Source organism: Xiphophorus couchianus, chromosome 9, assembly GCF_001444195.1.
Source record: "Xiphophorus couchianus chromosome 9, X_couchianus-1.0, whole genome shotgun sequence".
Classification (NCBI taxonomy): Eukaryota; Metazoa; Chordata; class Actinopteri; order Cyprinodontiformes; family Poeciliidae; genus Xiphophorus; species Xiphophorus couchianus.
Genome location: NC_040236.1, coordinates 12,018,315 through 12,037,527, shown reverse-complemented (window position 1 = coordinate 12,037,527; position 19,213 = coordinate 12,018,315). Strand labels below are relative to the sequence as shown.

Sequence of the window (19,213 nt, the reverse complement as noted above, 5' to 3'; positions counted from 1 at the left end):
CATTAAATTTACTGAATGATTCAGTGGGAAGACTTGCTGATGGGATGTGATTATGAAGGCAGTGAAAGTCGACCAGTGAGAGTGAAATGGGTGTGGGTGAATCATGGGAAGCCTTTGCATGTGTGGAAAATGTGTGATTTGTTGTTCCTGCTGACTTAGCAAGAAACATAATCTGACAAAAAAAAAAAAATCCCACGATCTCTGTGGTCCTGATGTCAGAAATCTGACAGCAAACATCAGAAATCTGACAGCAAACATAAGGTTTGTTTTTGGTTTTGGCTTAAAATCTAAACAATGTTGGATTCACTGTTGTTAATTTTAAATATACTCTATTATTTCCTTAGATTTAAGTTTTCTGTCCACTACCTTAAAAGTTATTTTTAAAGGGGACCTATTACGCAAAAATCACATTTTATAGGCTTTTGTACTTCCATTGGGGTCTCTATTGCTGATAAAAACAGCCAAGTGCAATGTTTTTTAGTGTCAGGAAAATGAGCCATTTCAAAAACCTCCTGAATGTAACACCACAATCAGCAGACACAGCCCATCACCTAACAACCTAAAATGAACTCAAGGAAATTTGGTTAGCCAAATGTCCTGGAGCCAAGTGTCCAGTGGCTGCTGGAAAAACAAGTGTGTTGTTGACTCACCGTACAGAAACCACTTACTACATCCTTGTTGGTTGTGCAGGAGGCTCTGCTTTTGCTTTTCAAAGATGTACGGCTGTATAACTGCACATCTGTTTGCAGCTATTTTCATGTGTGAGTGTAAATGTTGTGTTGGGGTGTGTGGCCAGCTGCAGATTACTTTATTTAAAGTGACAGGGAAACAGCTCATTTTGAAAGAGGCTTAAAATAAGCAGATCTGACCAGATGAAAATCTTATTATCTAGGAACAATTTTATGCAAAGTGTAATAAACATGTTTTGTATAGGTCACCATTATGTTTTTCATTCTATGATTATGAGTTTTCTGTTTGTTTTTTCATCAAATATCGGTAGTAGACTGAAGTGTCATACTTGATGTAAATGCAAAGAGGATTAAAGGTAAGCAGAGTGGAGGCAAATGAAGCTTAATACTGTAATTACATGACTTACTGAGCCAAGGATGAAGTACACAAGGAACTGATCTGTGGGAAAAAACAAGGAAAAACATGGAAAAAGTAAACGGTGAACCAGTAACAAAAGAACGTGGCAAGGAGGGGAAAGAAGAGTCTTTTACCTTCTGGGAGAGTCCATGACAACTAAGTGTAACTAATCAGGGGAATGTGGAGCAGCTTAGAAAGAGGCAGGCCAGGGATGACTGAGGTAAGGTGACTGATGAAAAGCACAGATGGAGCTGTGTTAAAACATAAAGGATCTACTAACCAAAATAAGAGTAAGTGCAAAGACACAAAGAGCAGAAATAAAGACAAAGAAACACAAAGAAATTAACCTGTAACCTGAAAAGGCATCAATGACAGCGTATCAATACTTATTAAAAATACCCCATGACACTCAAATCTTTGTGCTGGAGGCAATGATTCATGTTGTGGCTAAAAAAATAAGAACTTTAAGTTTGGAGCTTTAAATCCTCATCCTAACTACTTCACACTCAATCTGCTCCATTCATTCTCCCATCAACTGGACGTCTGTGTTACTTTAGTTTCCATCCAGTTGCAACATTAAATGAAAAAATTTATTACCCAACTATTATAACTAATGACCATATCATATGTTTGCACAATGCTTTCTGTGGAATTCAACTGATGTTGTTTAGTTCATTCCAGCTGAAATTAAGTAACGGACATTGGGAGTATATGGAGCCGCAGCAATTGGTGTCTTCCCATGTGCTTTGAAATGGTATAAAAGTTGGAGATTGTTGTCTTTTGACTCTGGATAAAAGAGAAAAGCTGGGCAGGACTCCTACACTGTTGAATGGGTAGGAAGGACTCGAGGGCAGGGACAGGTTGTTCTGTGGAAAATATCCTCCAGTGACAATTTAGTTTGAGTCAGCCACTTTGGAGCCTTGTTAAATTTGAAGTACAAGAACAGTTTTTTTTCTGTATTTAACAGTGAGTCCATGTGCAGACCTGTGCACCTAAACTTACAGGGCAATAAGAAAAGAGGATGACAATTATTAGAAGATCCTTAAGTTTCCCTTTGATTTAATCCATGTTTGATCCAAAGTGTTTTTGGATCATTCATGGTCTTGTACAGTATGTCATAGATACCTCAACATGGTATACAATAATCATAAGTCTTAAATCTTTTAGTGGAGGTCTTGAAATAACTTGATATCTTGTTGATAAATGATGGTAGGATGTAACAGGAGATCGACAGATGGACTGTAGCTTCATCTGCAGTGATATGGATGCAACTCTTGTGTGTTGAACAACCCAAGCAAAGCTCTTGATTTTCCGGTTAATTTATATTCCGACATATTTAGTCATTCACATGGCCTTTCTCCAAAGTGTGGCAGGACTCTTCCCTAAATATAAGATCTGGATGGAAAAGAAAAGCCTCAAACACCTTCAGGTGGCGTACAGGATTGTCTGAGATAAGGTGGCTTTTTCAAGATGCACCAAAAGTTGAACTTGAAGGAAGAAAAGTGTATTGATCGCATTCATTAATGGGTTAATGTTGACTGCCCTCTATGGGTATGCATACATCTCTTTTGGGCAGTAAGCTGGAGCTGCTGCATGAAGTGATGTACTGGATTTAGTCTGAGTTTCCCTCCTGCAATATTAACCCCAGCTACCTATAGGAAGCAGAAGACAATGCATGGAAAGATGAATGGAGAATTGTCTAAAAACAAGAACTTTTGAGATCTAGTTAAGGAAAATCTAATGTTATTAAACCCATTCATCTCTATTTAGATATTTTTGGTTCTGTACCTCAGAATGAGGATGATGATGTGAGCTTTCAGCTATCTTGGCTCAATAAGTTGCCCATTTTCTCTTGCTTCAGCTGAGAAAGCATAACAAAAACCTCACTCTCCTTTTGCTGGAATATGTAAAACGTCCCCTGAGCGACTGTTATTGATGGAGACTGGAGCCCATTGGCCCCCACTGCCTGGCGGAGTCTGCATCCAGTTAGGTCTGCTGTATTGTTCCACTGCTGGGGAGTGTTGGGTAAAGTTTCCCAAAACAGACTAAAATAACTGTAGATGTCAAGCTAGATTTTATAGCACAATGGATGAGGTACAGAAACAATAAGAGAGGAAGTGGAGCCTTTCAATGTGATGTAGTATCTCCAAGTAGCAACACACACAAGTTTTGTGTGTGAACCATGCAATCTGTTCGGCAGTTTGCTCAACTCTGGGGCCTTCAAATCTGCGATCTTTGCTGGATTTCTCCCACAGTTATTTCCCTCTGTAAGTGTGTGTTTATGTGTGGAGCACATTTAGTCACGTTTGACCGACTGTGTTTGCGGAGAAATAAAGAAGCGGACTCTTTTAGGAGTGATTACAGCCAAAGGAAAAGACTGATCTTAAGCCTGTTGATAATAGCACTGATAGCGCTAAGAGGGGCCGCTACGGTTGGCCAAGATGGAGATAAACATCCAGACACACATGCACACACACCCACACATAAACAAACAAGCACACATATTTGAATGATCTATGAGCAGAGGGCTCCCAGCAAAAGGCTGCGGTTAGATTTTCTTAAAGACATGATGCCCTCAGAGTAATGAAAGAATTTCCTCACAGGTGAGTAACAGTGTGACGTTCAGCCTCAGAGTAAATCCTCCAGCTGTATAAAGTCTGGGAAGGCCATCCGGCTAAAGCCACACCACACACGCACACACACCCCACCACACACACTGAGGACCTTTTACACATAGTATTTCCTCTACTTTCTTCTGACCTGTTGAACTTTGACCACAGAAAAGTATGCACAAACACAAGTGACATTGTTTTTATGTTACAATCCCATATTTAATGTCTCTTATCTTTCCAAACTTCCATCCTTTGGGAATTTATAAGTGCCCTGGCAGTTATTAATGAAAGGAAAATTATTTTTTTCCCTCCTCCTCTTGTGCTATTTCTTTTCCAGTCGTTCCCCTCCCACAGCTCAGGTCAGTGCCCAGTCTCATGAGCTGTGATCCCAAAAGCTGGACATGACTGATGGGAAAAACTTTCAGCTCTGGACAGGATTAAATATTGCCTTCTTTAGTTTTCCTCAGAGCAAAGTGTAATACACTTGTCCATGAAAACTCTGTCATACCTGAGTGAGATTCTTTGGCTCAGTTATTAAGACATGCTCATGTTTTAAAGCTGTAACCCAAAATAAACACATAAAGAGTGGGAAGACTTTCTTCAGTCTAACCACAATGTGAAGGTTAGCAATGCTGCTTATGGACTTACTGGTTGTGAATGAAAATAGAGGTATTCTTAAAAGTCACAGGCCACCACAAGCAGATTTAAGGTAAAAAGAATAATGAAGGGTCACAGGGAACAGTTTGATCTGCTCTGCAATCTGAACTCCAATTAGACCAAATTGCTTCCAGATGTTGTCAGCTGGACTAAGACAAAATGTATGGTCTCTCTCTTGTCCCAACCTGCCATAGCCTTTGCTTTCAACTGGTCCATTACTTTCACCCACATAGTCCAGGATGCTCTGCCATCTGTGCTAACGTTTTGATTAATATTGATTAATATGGATACTGGAAGGTGGGTCTTGTTTAGACTTTTGATTGGGGCTCTTAAGCTTCTTTTCACTTGCAGCTCAGTAATGCTCTGAAATATGATTTGTACTACGAGTCTGTAAAAAACTAGATCTATCTATCTATCTATCTATCTATCTATCTATCTATCTATCTATCTATCTATCTATCTATCTATCTATCTATCTATCTATCTATCTATCTATCTATCTATCTATCTATCTATCTATCTACCTACCTACCTACCTACCTACCTACCTACCTACCTATTTGTCTCCACATTAGGCACCAAGGATTAATGTCTGAGAAAGAATGTGAATACATATTTAATTTAGCACAGTTGCATGTACAGCTGACCTTGGATGCCATGTGAGGAATTTGTTTTGCTGTTTAGGATTATTAGAAGAAAGTCTGTTCATTCTCTTATCCCTCGCAATTTTAGCCAGACACTCAGGAGGAGCGTGGCAGTCATGATGGTCGGACAATGGGGAAATGATGAGGGCATCGCATCAACTTGTTAGTTCCCACAACCACACACAAAATAAAAAAAACCTTATAAAAGCGTTCGCAGGGTCAGTATGACCCTGTTGGGACTGCACACAGGGCAAGAAGGGAGGGTTAAAGAAAAATAAACGCTCATAAATAAATGCACATTTCTTTACACAAATACATCTCTTCTAGCTCATATTGAAAGAAAAATAATTATTCATTTATGTAATTTACTCTCCTTTGTATGAACAATTTAAATTTATTAAGGTAATAGTAAAAAGTGTGTTCCAATACACTAAAGCATAGTTCAAAAACCCTCCTGTTTAAAGTGATCATGGCCAATAAGTGGCCCATGTTCATTAGGAACTCCTGTCTCTCTAATATTTCATGGGGATTTGTCAATAAATCTTAGATATTATGAAATCGTGTTAACATATTGTTGCTAATTGCACATTTCTACTATAAAAATATACTTTAGGTATATCTGTCTTCTATGGAAACAATGAACAAAAGAGTTTCTCCATATTTCCTACAACAGTAATAAAACGATTATTAATGATCATTTTAGTTCACTAATGGTGAATACTTTCACAACTATACAGCTTTCTGCTTTCTGAGTTTTTATATTCTGACAATATGATCTAAACTATTGTTTCTTTTGCTTATAACATTTAATTTAACATAAACATTTAACATTTTTTTATTTTATCTAAGGAATTAAATGTTAAAAGCATTTAGTTAGGGTTAGAAAAACAAATTTGGACCAAATGACATTATAAAAATCAAACCATAAAGTTCCATATATGGTTTATTGTAAATCAAAACAAGGGGTTGTTTCATCCTAAATAGTCATTTCAAGCTTTTAGGCTTGTATGTTTTTATTAGAAGTGATAAAAAGTTGTTGCCCATTTATACTTGGGTGCATATTATAATGCAGGTATGGTTTGAATAAGTCTCCTTTCCATTGTGCCAAGCAGGTCATATGAGGCTGAAACATCAAAGAGCAGCTGACAGATAAGCAGAGTCAAAATGCAGACAGGAAGACCTAAAGTGGACAGAAATGAAGACAGATGCACGGGAAGGAGAACTGGCTTGTGACTGGTTTCTGCAGGCTCGGTTTGACCTACTTTCTTCTTTAATCCCCTTTACTCTTTTTCCCTTCCTTGCTCTTTGCCCCATCCTCAATGACCTCTTTCATATCCAGAAGGAACTAATGAGGGCAATAAGTCTAGTGAACAATTCCCATCAGACACCATCGCTGACTCTTATCTTTCCATCTCACTCTGCCTATCAGAGCTAAGCAGACTTTTGCAGCTTTGGCTAGCCAACCATGCAGTTTACCTTTCATCTCCACTGTGACAATCTAACAATCCAGTTTTTTTTTTTTTTTAATGAAGGCTATATTAAGTTTGGCGCCACACTAGAGAATTTAATAAGGCCTTCTCCCACAAGGGGAAGCCATCATTAAGCTGGGTGTGATTTGTAAGGACGAACACCGTAGCAGCTGAAATGGTTTCAGCATGAGGTAGTTATGTCTGACTTGTGAAGTGCATTTCACAAGATTGAGACAGTTTCACTCACAAGCAGCACCATTGTTAAAAGGAAAGGTGATTGTGAAGTGATATACACTTTGTTCCCTTTGTGTGCTTTCATGCAGAGAAAGAAGCAAATGTGAAAGTTTCACAACATTACATGATGTCAGGACTATATTTCCATTACTGTTATACACCCCTCTGAATGTGTGTTGGATTGAAAAGTACACAAATGCACTCTGTCAAGAGATTTATCTGAAAGATGATGATCATTTCACCCCTTTGACATTTTGTACCTTTCTGGTTTTGGTCATTTCATGACTAAAAAGGGCAGCTTTAAAACATGAGAAACACTAAAAGTAACTTCACTGTAATAAATGTGAAGTCATTTAATTTGGAAACAAAAATTGTACAGAGTCCACGTTCCTCTATGCCTTCAATACATATTACCAGCCAGCAGTAGGTCACTTAGAGTTATTGTTAGTCTTGATGAAGTGTCATAATTTGTCATATTTTAAAAGTGAGTGAGTTCAAGCAAAATAAATGGAAACAGAAAATACTATGACTGTTTATGATTCATGAAGAAACTTGCAATGGTTCTGGTTCACACTCCTGTCAAAATGTTTGTTTTTGTGACGTCTTTGATAAATAGTAACATACACTTGAACATTTCCTGGATAACTCAAATGAATAAGAAAAAAATATAAAAATACTGAATTGTAATTTGTGGCAGCACCTTCTGTCAGTACTTGGTTTCCGTCATAAGGACTGAAAAGAGCACCCCTGTAAATGCTGACATTAATGCTGTGTTTCATTAACCTCAGAAGACTGAATTTCTTGGAATATCTTCACACACGGCGTGTGTTTGGTCTTGCTGTTTATCTCCATAGCATATATGCATATCCGTCTTCCTTTTATGCAGTGAATAACCGTGGAAACATGTTCACTGATTAAAATTATACAGCTCTTCTTGCGTGACTGATTTAATAGGAAACAGTCCAACAGCAGTGCAAATAATCTGTGTATTTCTGAAGCTATCAACACTGTTATAGTACATGGTGACCATATTTGATTTTGAGGCCAGAGCTGGTGAGATTCTGACTTTCTAAGCTGAGGAAGTTCTTGTTTATTTTGGGTTTAGTTCTTAGTTAAAATCAAACATACCTTAAGTAACAACTTACTACAGAGATATTCCAACTCTATTGTTGCACTATAATCTGATTTTCAGTTTAATCTGACCAAAGTTTATAGGGTAAGATCTGAAATCACATTTTAGACATTCCCTGCAATGCAGTTACCAACTCTTACAGTACTCCTTAAGTCCTTGTCAAAGAAAAAAAGAAAGAATATCCTATTTTTAACTCAATCTGGTTTTGTTTAAAGAAATACCAGATGTGAACAAGGAAATGAATCAGTGGTTTTTCATGAAATTAACTGGATGCTACCCGAACAGTTGACTAATGCTGATTTCATGTCCCTCTTTGACCACAGACTACAGGACAGGACCATGTTTCACCCAGGTGAGCAACCAGATGTGCCAGGGTCAGCTCAGTGGAATCGTCTGCACCAAAACTCTTTGCTGCGCCACAATTGGTCGAGCATGGGGCCACCCCTGTGAGCAGTGCCCCGCCCAGCCGCACCCCTGCAGACGAGGCTTCATCCCCAACATCCGCACAGGGGCCTGCCAAGGTCTGACCTTCATGATTACACGCCTGACAAATCTTTATTTTTGACTTCCTGTCAACAACATGGGGAAAAGCACAAACATGACTGCACACTGCCACAAGGATAAACAATCCAGCTATTACTTTATCCATCATCGCTTTAGCAGAAATTCCTGCTGTATAACATCCTTCAACTCGTGTCAACAATGCTGATGGGACATGTAAACAGCCAACCTGTGATTTCCTGTTTAGATCATGTAATGTACAAACTGTTAACAGGCTGCAGGAATATGTGTTCCTGAGTTACAGTACATGCCAAAAATCACTCAGCTGGATTTTTAAAGTCAGGAATCTTTCATTCATTTAGTAAATCAAATACAGTACATAATCAATATGTGGTATGTATTAACATATGCTGACACATATAAACAGAAACAGGTATTAGTCGCTCAGAGGCACCTACCTTTTTCTCACAGCTGAGATTTCTTTTTAGTAGACCACTGAAAGTCATAGTTAGACAACAAACATGGTTTTGTAAAGTAAAAGTGACGTCACCTCATTCCTTTATGTTTGTTTGGGCTTGGAGACACAAAATTTAAACAGAAAACCACAATTACAGAGTAAAGATGGCGTATAGACGACAGGGCCTTTAAATATGTGGCTCCCAGAGCAGGACACTATAGACAATGTGTTTAGAGCTTGAACCTCCTGGGGGAATCTCCCTTTGATTTCACTTTTCTAACTCAGTAGACCTGCAAAACAGCTTTGTATACACATTTTTTTTGTTATGCTTTCATGATCTGAGGGATTTGGAGTTTATTATTGGTAATTTCAGCCTGTATGTGGCTTCTTATATTTCAGTGGTTTACTTGTGTTACTCTTTTCACTCAGCTACCTATTCTCTCACATCTGTTCCTCATCTTTGCTCACCTGTGTAACATTAGGTAATCACATTCCACAGGATAAAAATCCTTTGTTTCAGTTACTTATTGTCTGATCTTCTGTCGTCCTCAACCTGAAGACTGTTCCTGTCTTCTGAATTATTGTTAAAGTCATTTAATTGCCATGCTCCTGCTGTCCCCATCTTTGTATTTCAGTCCAAAACAACACCAATATTCTACCAAATACATTGACAGGAAAAAAAAATCTGCAGACCAGAGACTTGGTATGTCTCTCCAATAAACCATGGCCCAGACCAAGCTAAGATATAAGATTAAATTAATATATGACACATGTGGAGGTCAAGTCTCAGGTTAAATTAACCCAGCTTGCCCTTTCGTTGCCTGCATCCAACCAAGAACCACAGGTATTTATTTCCTTTTTGTTAAACAGTATTTGCTATGAATTTGTGGTATGTAAATTAAGTGAATTAAATTTAATCTTGAAATGGGGATAAAAACTTTATATCATGGTAATAAGAAAAATCTAATGTGTTTTTCTGGGGGTTTTTTTAGGTTTTACGTCCAGGGATTTAATGGTGAAACCCTTTTAAATTATTGTTCATAATACTTCAACAACACTTTTGCTCAAGTAAGTGTGGCTTTAGCCTTTAATTTGAAGTTACAAGAAAAAAATATGCAAATGTCCCACTGCAAAAAGGCAAAAATATTTGAAGAGGACACTCCATGTTGACTTCTTGGATGGATATTAGTACTGCATATTTGTATAGTCTTTTAAATAAGGTCTGCCCTGATATGTTAGAATTCAACAAAATATAAATTACAGTGATTGTCAAGGCAACAAAGTCATTTGAATTGAGGAAATATTCATTTTAGAATTTTTTTTAAATAAAGATACTAAACCCAGTATCTTTATTTACCTTTAGTCATCAAAATACATTAAACTAAACATGTTGTTTGTTGTTGCTGAGAAGTGGAAGGCAAGACAATGTATACAAGTGTTGTTTTCATTTTGTAAAGGCCAAATAATTATTACTATTACAAAAGGACTGGAAAGACCTTACTGGCAAGAACCTGTAAAATGTATTGGTAGGACTATAATGTTTGATTAATTAAAGGCTAATCTCTGTGTTTATTTGGTCATTTCTTAGTTTTTGGTATTTGAGCAGCAATCACTGGTGCGTCATGATTGTCATTAAACTGACAGCTGGAGGTTGTCCTAGCTTCATTTACATTGTATATACGTATCATTGGATGTAGTATTTGAGACTATTTCGGGTTTGCTCTAATCCATACTGGGTCAAAATTTTACATACAGACTCATATTTGCAAAATATTTGGCTGAATGTTCCTTAGCACTTTGCATATCAACTACAGTATGTTGTTCTTGTAGCCATCGGTTAGCATCAAATAGCATCTGGCTTAATTCTCTCTTGGCAGTGTCAATATGAATGGGTTTGCTTCCCAGCACAAACACCTCTTCAAAACGTAGTTGATAAACTTACCATGGGTTAGTTTTATTTGCGAAGCCAATTTTAGAAGCTTGCCATGCCAAGAAACATTTTAATGTGTTCTTGGTATCATTATCCTTTTGCAACACTAACCGCAGTTCCAACCAGCTGACTCATACTGTCACCCACAAATGAAAGAAAATTGATTAGGGAGTTCAGAAAAGTTCAGGAACCACCACTAACCACCTAGAAACCACCAAGGCTTTTGCTCTTAACTGGCGTCTCTCACGACAGTGAAGCAACTTTTTCATCATTGGAGGGGGTTGATCAAGAAACTCTTGCTCCAAAACCGACACCTTTAAGTTCAACTCAAATTTGTCCTCATGGACAAATATCTTCTGGAGAAAAGATTTACACACAGAGGAGACAAAGGTAGAGCTACTTGGCCACAATAATGAGAAATATGTTTAGAAGAGTAAAAGTGTGAGGCTTTATAATCAGAGAACACTGACATACCAAGTGTCAAAGATGGTAGTGGTAGTATCATGTTGTATACCTTACTAGATTTCAGTAAGCTAAGTAAAATGTCCTGTCTGAATAAATCACCATAAGCCTAAACATAACAGGGAGCTGAGGCCAGACTGTGTATAAATTGTAATTTATTACATAGATCATCAAACTCTCCTTTTGTTGGTGCTGCCAGGAATCTCATATGCTACACGTATGCCAGTTCATGTGACACACCCATAACTTCAGACTTTATTTTTCACAATCTGTTCTTCTGTTTCTGAATAGAAGCGTCCTTTTTTTTTTTCCTTTTTTGAGCACTTCTCCTCACATGCTTCCATACACAGGCACACACTAAAGACACCTAATCACCAGAGAGCCAAGAGCAATGTCTCTCTGGCAGCAGTACAAAGCACACATGACCATGAGTCCAAATGTACGGATTCCAGTCTGGGCTCCACATCAGGATGTTAGCCAGAAGTCACTTTCTTTTTTTTTTTCTTTCTTTCTCTCTCTTTTAGACTTTTTTGCACATAAAACCTCTTAAACACTAGACATTGCTTAAAACTGTTATAATCAATGGTGAATTCATGGTTTAGACAAATAGAAACAGGCTGTTGAAATTTTGTTTGCATGCGTACAAAATTCGTTCAAACGGCTTTTGATTGGATGGGTGAAAGCTCAGAAAGCTTAAATGCTGATCATTAACTGATGCTGAGTTGTGTGTTTCTTTGTGTGTTTCACCTTTGACGTAATCGGTAGTATCCACAGTTTAACAAGAACTTTCCCACTGGCAAATTCCTAATTCCTAATTCACAATAAAACTTTGGGGGAAAACACACCATTAAAATGTCATTTCCTGTTTAAACAATGGCTGAACTAAGTATTTTATGGACAGAGTCTAAAACCATACAGCTGGTGCCGTGGTAAAATCTTAATATTTTTGTTTGGTTTGAGTTATTTCAACATTCAAAGCTTTTTCTCCTATCTGCCATTGCCTTTTTTTCACCAATATTTGCCTCTGATTCTTTCAGATGTGGACGAGTGCCAGGCAGTGCCAGGTCTGTGTTCTGGAGGCAACTGTATCAATACTGTCGGATCATACGAATGTAAATGCCCCGCTGGTCACCGTCAAAGTGAAACCAGTCACAAATGTGAAGGTGAGTGTCAACCCAACGTTTATACATCACTCTCTATTGGGGTAAATGATGCACAAAGACACAGAACCAGAAGAAAATAGCACTCTGATCACTGAGCAGGAAATTTCATTTTCAGAGGGTTGGTTCACTAAAATAAATTAATAAAAATAATATAAAAAGATTGGTGTAAATATTTTTTGATGTTTTACTAATCAGCCAAGCGTTTAAATTTTACTACTTTAGTAGTAAGGTAGATCCTGATTTTCCTTGGATCAGCCTAACAAACCTCCATAGGGGCTTAAAATTTGATGATGTGTAAGGAGGTGAAGCAGTCCCGACGCGTGCACGCACAAACACAGGGAAGTGTCTGCACTCAGCACAGAGGGTTTCCACTGCAGCGTGTTGATTGACTGGAATTTGAACAATGCACAAGCTAAACAACCTGATAGTTTTCCAGGCAGGGGTCTCGTCTCTTGGACTGAGACTGATATGGTCTTGGTCTTCTGGGAGGATTACTGAGAGCTCTTAAACTGTTTCAGCCTTGTGATAGTTAGGCTGCTGGAAAAAGTGCAGGCCTGTACTGTATCCATGTATTAGTAATGACTTATTATCTCAATGAGACTTTTATTGGCATGCAGTACGGCTGTTCATGTTTGCTGTGAAATGATGTTTCCACCTTTAGATTCATGGGAAGCAATTAATGTGACACACTGAGTTGATTTATGTCTCTGGATAAAGGAGGAAATTGGGAGGATGACTTCTTTAAATTTGCCAGACTTTTGGTTTCAGTTGTGGCTTTGGTTTGGATGACAGTTTCCAGAGACACTGAGCTTTTGCTCAGTGAGATTTGGGTTTGGATGTGGTGATAAAATAACAACCCAAGCCTAAAACTAGTTAACAACACAAAGGAGGATACGAAACTCCTATCTTTCCTCATGAAACCAAAACATTTATGCTTCACTAGGGGATCACTAATGACTCCAAGGGTCATTAGGGCAAAGAATCAGCATGGAAACATAACAACTTCAAATGGAAATTCAGAGGCTCAGGGTCAAATGATTGCCATTACCATTTTATTCCACCCCTCTTACATTTCATACCCATAAATAAAGTCTTTGCTATCTAGTAAGTCAAATTTGCATTTTTTAGTATCTTTTTCTCACCTGTTAGATATTTTTCATAAATTTTAGGGGTACTGTTGAAAGTAAATATAAAAAAATCCATATAAAATCTATATATAATCTTTTTTATCAAATGAAACTTTTGATGTTTTTGATCAGTCAGAATTACCTAACTGATTTATTGTTGCTATTTGCTAGAGAAGTGAAAGGGATTGTTTTTTATTAATTTCTTTAAAGTCAGAAGTTTACATGAAAACAATTAAAACAATTTGGGAAAACCCAGATGATTATGTCATGGCGTTGTATGCTTTGAGTTAATTCACAACATACAGGCTAATTGGAGGCACACCTTCAGATGTGATTTAAGGCAACACATCAACATACTGATTCCTCGTGACATCATGGAGAAATCAAAATAAATTAATCAAGAAATCAAGAAGAGAATTGTGTGCAACTATAAACACCGCTGGAGAGGGAGACCTGTTCTTTGTGACAGGAATATATGTGTTATGGTGAGAAATTTGTGAATCACAGTGTAAACTTTTTTTTGGAAGTGCTGAAAAACGTAATTGCAGCATTCAAGAATACCATGATTGTTATTAAAGACTGAGTTCAATCATAGGCATCCAAGTGTTCCACTGACTGAGTAGCCAGCAAAGAACTCAAATATGACTGAAAATTGGCATAGCCTTGATTTTTACCGAACTCAAATCCTCCTGAGGAACTCTGGGGGCTTCTCAAATGTCATATTTAAAGTAAAGAGAAAATAAACCAACTCTTTGAACAAAATTTGAAAGCAGTTTCTTCATGCTTTAGTGGAAGCTGATCTTGAACAAATCATAATGGGCAAACAGACTCTGGATAAAGTGCTGTTAAAAAAAACTCTACTATTTGTCACAATACATCTAAAAGCCTCAACATGATATGTAGTTTTCAGAAAAATATAAAACATTCAAGTTCAAAACCTGTCTGGGATCGGTGACCGGAGCATTTGTTTCTCAAAGCGTTTATTCCCGACTGTAAAAGCATTTAGATTTATTGACTTCCTGGTGGGCATTGAATCATGATGCATAAAACATCCCGTGGAAGACGGCACCATTTTGTACATGACAGTAGTCATATGAAAATTAAAATAGCAAAGGTACAAAATGGCAAAGAGGAGGAAATGACCAGCAACCGCAGTGGCAGCAAGAACAGCCTTGAACAAGCAGACAGAAAACAAAAAGAAAAAGCAATCTTCAAGTTTTTTCAATTAAGTCAAATTCATTGATTGGTTTTATTAAAAAACATAGTGATTCAGCTTTTTGTACTTGATCAAAGAGTCATAATTCTGAGGATAAAATCAGCCGCAAAATAGAATAAAAACGTATATTTTCCCAACTTAAACAGCTTAGACTACAATGTAAGAATGACCCAAGTCTAGAATTATACCAAATTTCTGTTCTGTAGGGAACTAATCCAATTATTTTGATTTCAAAATGTTTTAATCTTTATTTATATTCAGAAAGCATAACTAACACAGTGATTATTTTTCTTTTGTTAATTCAACTAGTAAACATGAGAGCAGAAAGACTTCAGAGTCTTGAAAAGTTGCTAAAACAAAAGCACGGTTGTGAGATGTTTCTATGGTCGTGTTTGTGCAGGAAACCCATATTTAATGAACTTTCACTAATGATCAGACCTTCAGTCCTTTGAGGGTAAGCCTTTACAAAAATGGCTGTATTCTGCAGCCAACACACAAGGAACCTTACTTAGAGCGACTAGTGTGAAATTAGCAAGGAGTTACGATAAAGTGCGGTTAAGATGTCAATGTTGTTTGAACAACAACAGGCCACCTGTGATTTCATGGCTAAACTGCTTTTTTGCTCTGTTTGTTTCTGCTTATTCTACATTTTTCTCCAGTTTTCCATGAACACATAATGACTGAAAAGCAGCTGTTAGTGTTGACTAAGAAACACTTACCGTGAGTGAGGCTGTTACGCACACAGAGCTTCTTGTTACGTGGATACTCGCAGATTCTCAAGTACGAACTTTATACATACCAACTGATGGCTTCATTTAGTTTTAAACTGTATTCATTTCAGACAGAAAAGCGAAAACAATGTAATGTTTAATAGTCTTTTAATTACTAATGTTTTCTGTGCACACACCTTTACGAGCACTTGGCCATATTTATAACTCCCATTGACATTTATGCAGCTGACACATTTCCCCTTGTGCAGACTGACAGTCCCTCAGCACAACATTCATCCAAAGTAACGTCTGGTGCACCGTTGCTGCTTTTTGGCTGTGCTCTACCTAACTTTACGAGAAGGGCTTTACTGCACATTAAGAAGCCGATCCATACCGGCTTCACAGATAATCATGTGCCTCTTACTTTAAGTAAGAGAGACAATTAAGTGCCTTTCTCATTTTCAAGCTAAACACACGAGGCACGCTCTCAGTCTGTATTACCTCGGCATCAGTACTATAATTGTGCTCAGAGTGGCTCAGTAGCTACACAGGACACATTGTAAAAAGCCTGGAAACTTGAAACATCACGGAGCAACGAAGACCCCCTCTCAGAATAATATAAGCCAATGCCGTCATAAAGCCCACCACAGAGATGGGGCCCCTGCCAAGCACTGTGCAAACACTCACAGACTTTCAAAATGTTAGACTGTGGTATAGTTGTTTCAATAGAACAGATGTAAAAGTATTGCATATTTTTATACTTTTTGTCTGAAAATTGTTGAATCCAAATTGGTTTATTCTCCTGCAGTATGTGTGTTAATGGTTCTTTGTGACCTGAATGAAGAACATCAGCAAATGTTCTGAAATTTCTGGCTCAGAGATGTCTTGTGGTTATTTTGCAGCCAACACTCCTAACTCCTAACTGCTTTCACAATGCTTGCAATACTTACCTTTTTTTGACTTAAAAATGTTTCAATACATTTTCATTGCTGCTCTTCCTTTCAAAGTACATGAGCATTTACCCTGATGAGATGAGTGAAAGTGCTAACGATGGGACTCTGTGTTTTAGATATTGATGAGTGCAGCACCATTCCTGGAGTGTGTGATGGAGGAGAGTGCACCAACACTGCTGGTAGCTACGTCTGCACCTGTCCACGAGGCTACATCTCCAGCACAGATGGCTCCAGATGTGTGGGTGAGTCACCCGCTAAATGACGTGAGCCACACATGTGGCTGGGAACTCATCTTCACCATTTCCTGAGAACAGTTTTGATGAGCAAACCTATGATCACCATGTGCAAACACACTTGCATTCACTGTTTGGCCTTGACTTCATTAATCTACCATTATGTTAGTGCTCCTCTGACTCACACACAGCACATACTTCACTGACATCAGCAATGAAACTCCACTAGGTGCTAATGTATTCCTGCAGTTCTCCTCCATCATGGCAGCTACACTGAAACAGAGCCGGTTATTTTACAAAGCTGCTTCAAAATGGATGCTGGATATAAAATCTCATACACATCTTGTACATTTTCATCCTGAGTTCTAAACTCAATAAGCATCTTCACCTCTATCAAGAGTTTTATCAGTGTCTCCTAAGCCTGTGGAAACAGATTCTTCCAGGCTAATTTTGTCTGCAATTTCGTTAATCTAAAAGGGGGAAAGGAAAAAAAACCCAGAATAAAATAAAACATGTTTTACTTGGTCAGATTATTGTTTACTTTTATAAAACAAAAATATAAAGAAAAACATGTTGTGTTTTTTGTTATGCAGTTCTACCATCTCTGTCTGTCTCAGCTGCAGGGATAGTAAGCTTTTCTGCTCCAAAAGTGTTTCTGTCTAGCACAGACTCAGCTCTGGCCCAGGTTTTGGATGTTTGGTTATTTATCACTTTGAATCACTCCCTTAAAGAAAAGTACTGAGTGACCCTGAGAACAGGTTCAAGGAGAATGAAAAAACAAATCTAAATCTCTTAGGAACTTCACACAGAAATTGGCAAATGTAGCACAGTGACCAATGCACTGTAAGAACAAAAGAAAACATTGCAACTAAATCTTCTTTAAGAGACACCAGGCTTTGTTCTGACTTGGCTGGGTAAAACCTTTTTGATGGATTTTAAGTTTTTGGTCTGAGTCTCAGAGGTCTCCTTCTTCAAAGGGTGATGTCAGAATAGAGTGGTCAACCAATCAGAGGCAGAAGAAAGGTAATACGAGAGCTACGTCATTTTAGACAGCCAATACAACAACAGATTCTACCTCAAACAATTGATTTTGGCTAAGAGGTAGAGAGCATAGAGAGCAACCTGCCACTATAAAAATATTAACTTCTGACTTTTGTTGTCTCAATACCACTGTCTCAACCATTGTGTCAGAGACAATATTTTTCATTCAAGGTCTTGTGACATTAACAATCGATATTTTGAAGATATTGCAAACTGAAATTTTTCAGAATTTCAGAATCTCTAAAATGAAGTAAAATGAAGTTATGTGTACCCTGAAACCTTGATTTTTGATTTACCAGGCTCTATACAATTTGGCTCTCACTTAAGGTAAAAAAGATGAATCATGACAGAAAGGACTGAGACCCCGAAATGAACCAGTGTAATGTTAGGAGCTCCATCATCTGGGGAAAGCTCGTAGTACAGCCAATGATTCAGCTGAGTTGGTTCTGAATTTTCAGGATGCTCACTTGGAACCTCTCGTTGGGGTTGTCTGGGCAAATCCCTCTTGGACAATACATCAGTACAAACCCATGATATAGTGAGTGTACTATAGCTCCCTTCTGGCCAGAGGATGTCCAGGAGTTTCCTGGAATGGGCTGGACAGTGTTGAGATTGCTGGGTTTTTCTTCTGGACATGTTGCCACCAAGAAAGCAGAATGAAACATTTGGCATATATTCAGGCATTTAGACAAATGCTTATGAGCAAACAATTGAGGAAGTCAATTGTTCCACATATTGTGAAGATCTCATGAGGGCTTTTGCGTCAAGTAAGAGGTTATTTTGACACCTTGAAGTGATCTGAAGATCAGCAGATTTTGTCAACAGAGACATCTGATACCATATCCTTAAATATAACTAGGCATTCAGTATTTTAGTTTGAAAACTCCAGTTTCACTTGTACTTTCTCAGCGGAAATTTATCTGGGTAAAATATTTTTCCACCAAAAGCGTGCATCAATAAAACTAGCTATTCTCGCCAAACAAATAAATAAAAAAAACACGTTAGCTGTTTGGTTATCAATCGTTTTAATGCTGGATCTTGAACTGGTTGTGTCAACAAGTTCAAACGTATTACAAGAAACAAGGCTTATAGCTGGCAGCTGGATTTGAGCTTTTTTGGCAGTTTGATTGGAGAGTTTCCTTAACACAAGACAAAGCTCAAAATGTTTGTTAACTGAAGTTTTTTTTTCATGTGAATGTTTTATGAGAAGAGAAAAATCAGTCAGCTTTGACATAAACAGTGGAGGAGTATTTGTGATATTTTTTTTTAAAAAGCAGGAAGAAAAATTGTTGCACATTCACAGAACTTCCCAATGAAATGAGAGCTGAAGTCAAACAAAATACAGCATCTTTTCTGTATCTGATTAAGGCCTTTCATTTCTTTTTTCTTGTTTCTTTTCTTTTCCCTTAGTGGATGTATTTCTGTCACTTTGTTTCCGTCTTACTGGTCCAATCTTTCTTATTTTTAAAGCAATAAAATATTCCCTTGGTGAACATCTCAAAAGATTTACAGTAAAGTGTTGCTGTTTTAGTGGATATGAGCCCATTTCCATCTCCTTTAAGTTCTTTGTGTTGCACTTAGTCTCC

General features: G+C 37.7%; 1 protein-coding gene across 1 annotated transcript in view; it reads left to right on the top strand.

Annotated features, from left to right (window-relative positions):
* Positions 1-19,213, top strand: part of fbn2b (fibrillin 2b) — a 73,440-nt gene that overhangs the window by 23,576 nt on the left and 30,651 nt on the right. The window contains exons 7-9 of the mRNA XM_028027679.1: positions 8,158-8,355; positions 12,222-12,347; positions 16,470-16,595. Coding sequence (XP_027883480.1) covers positions 8,158-8,355; positions 12,222-12,347; positions 16,470-16,595 — 450 coding nt within the window. The remainder of the gene's footprint in view (positions 1-8,157; positions 8,356-12,221; positions 12,348-16,469; positions 16,596-19,213) is intronic.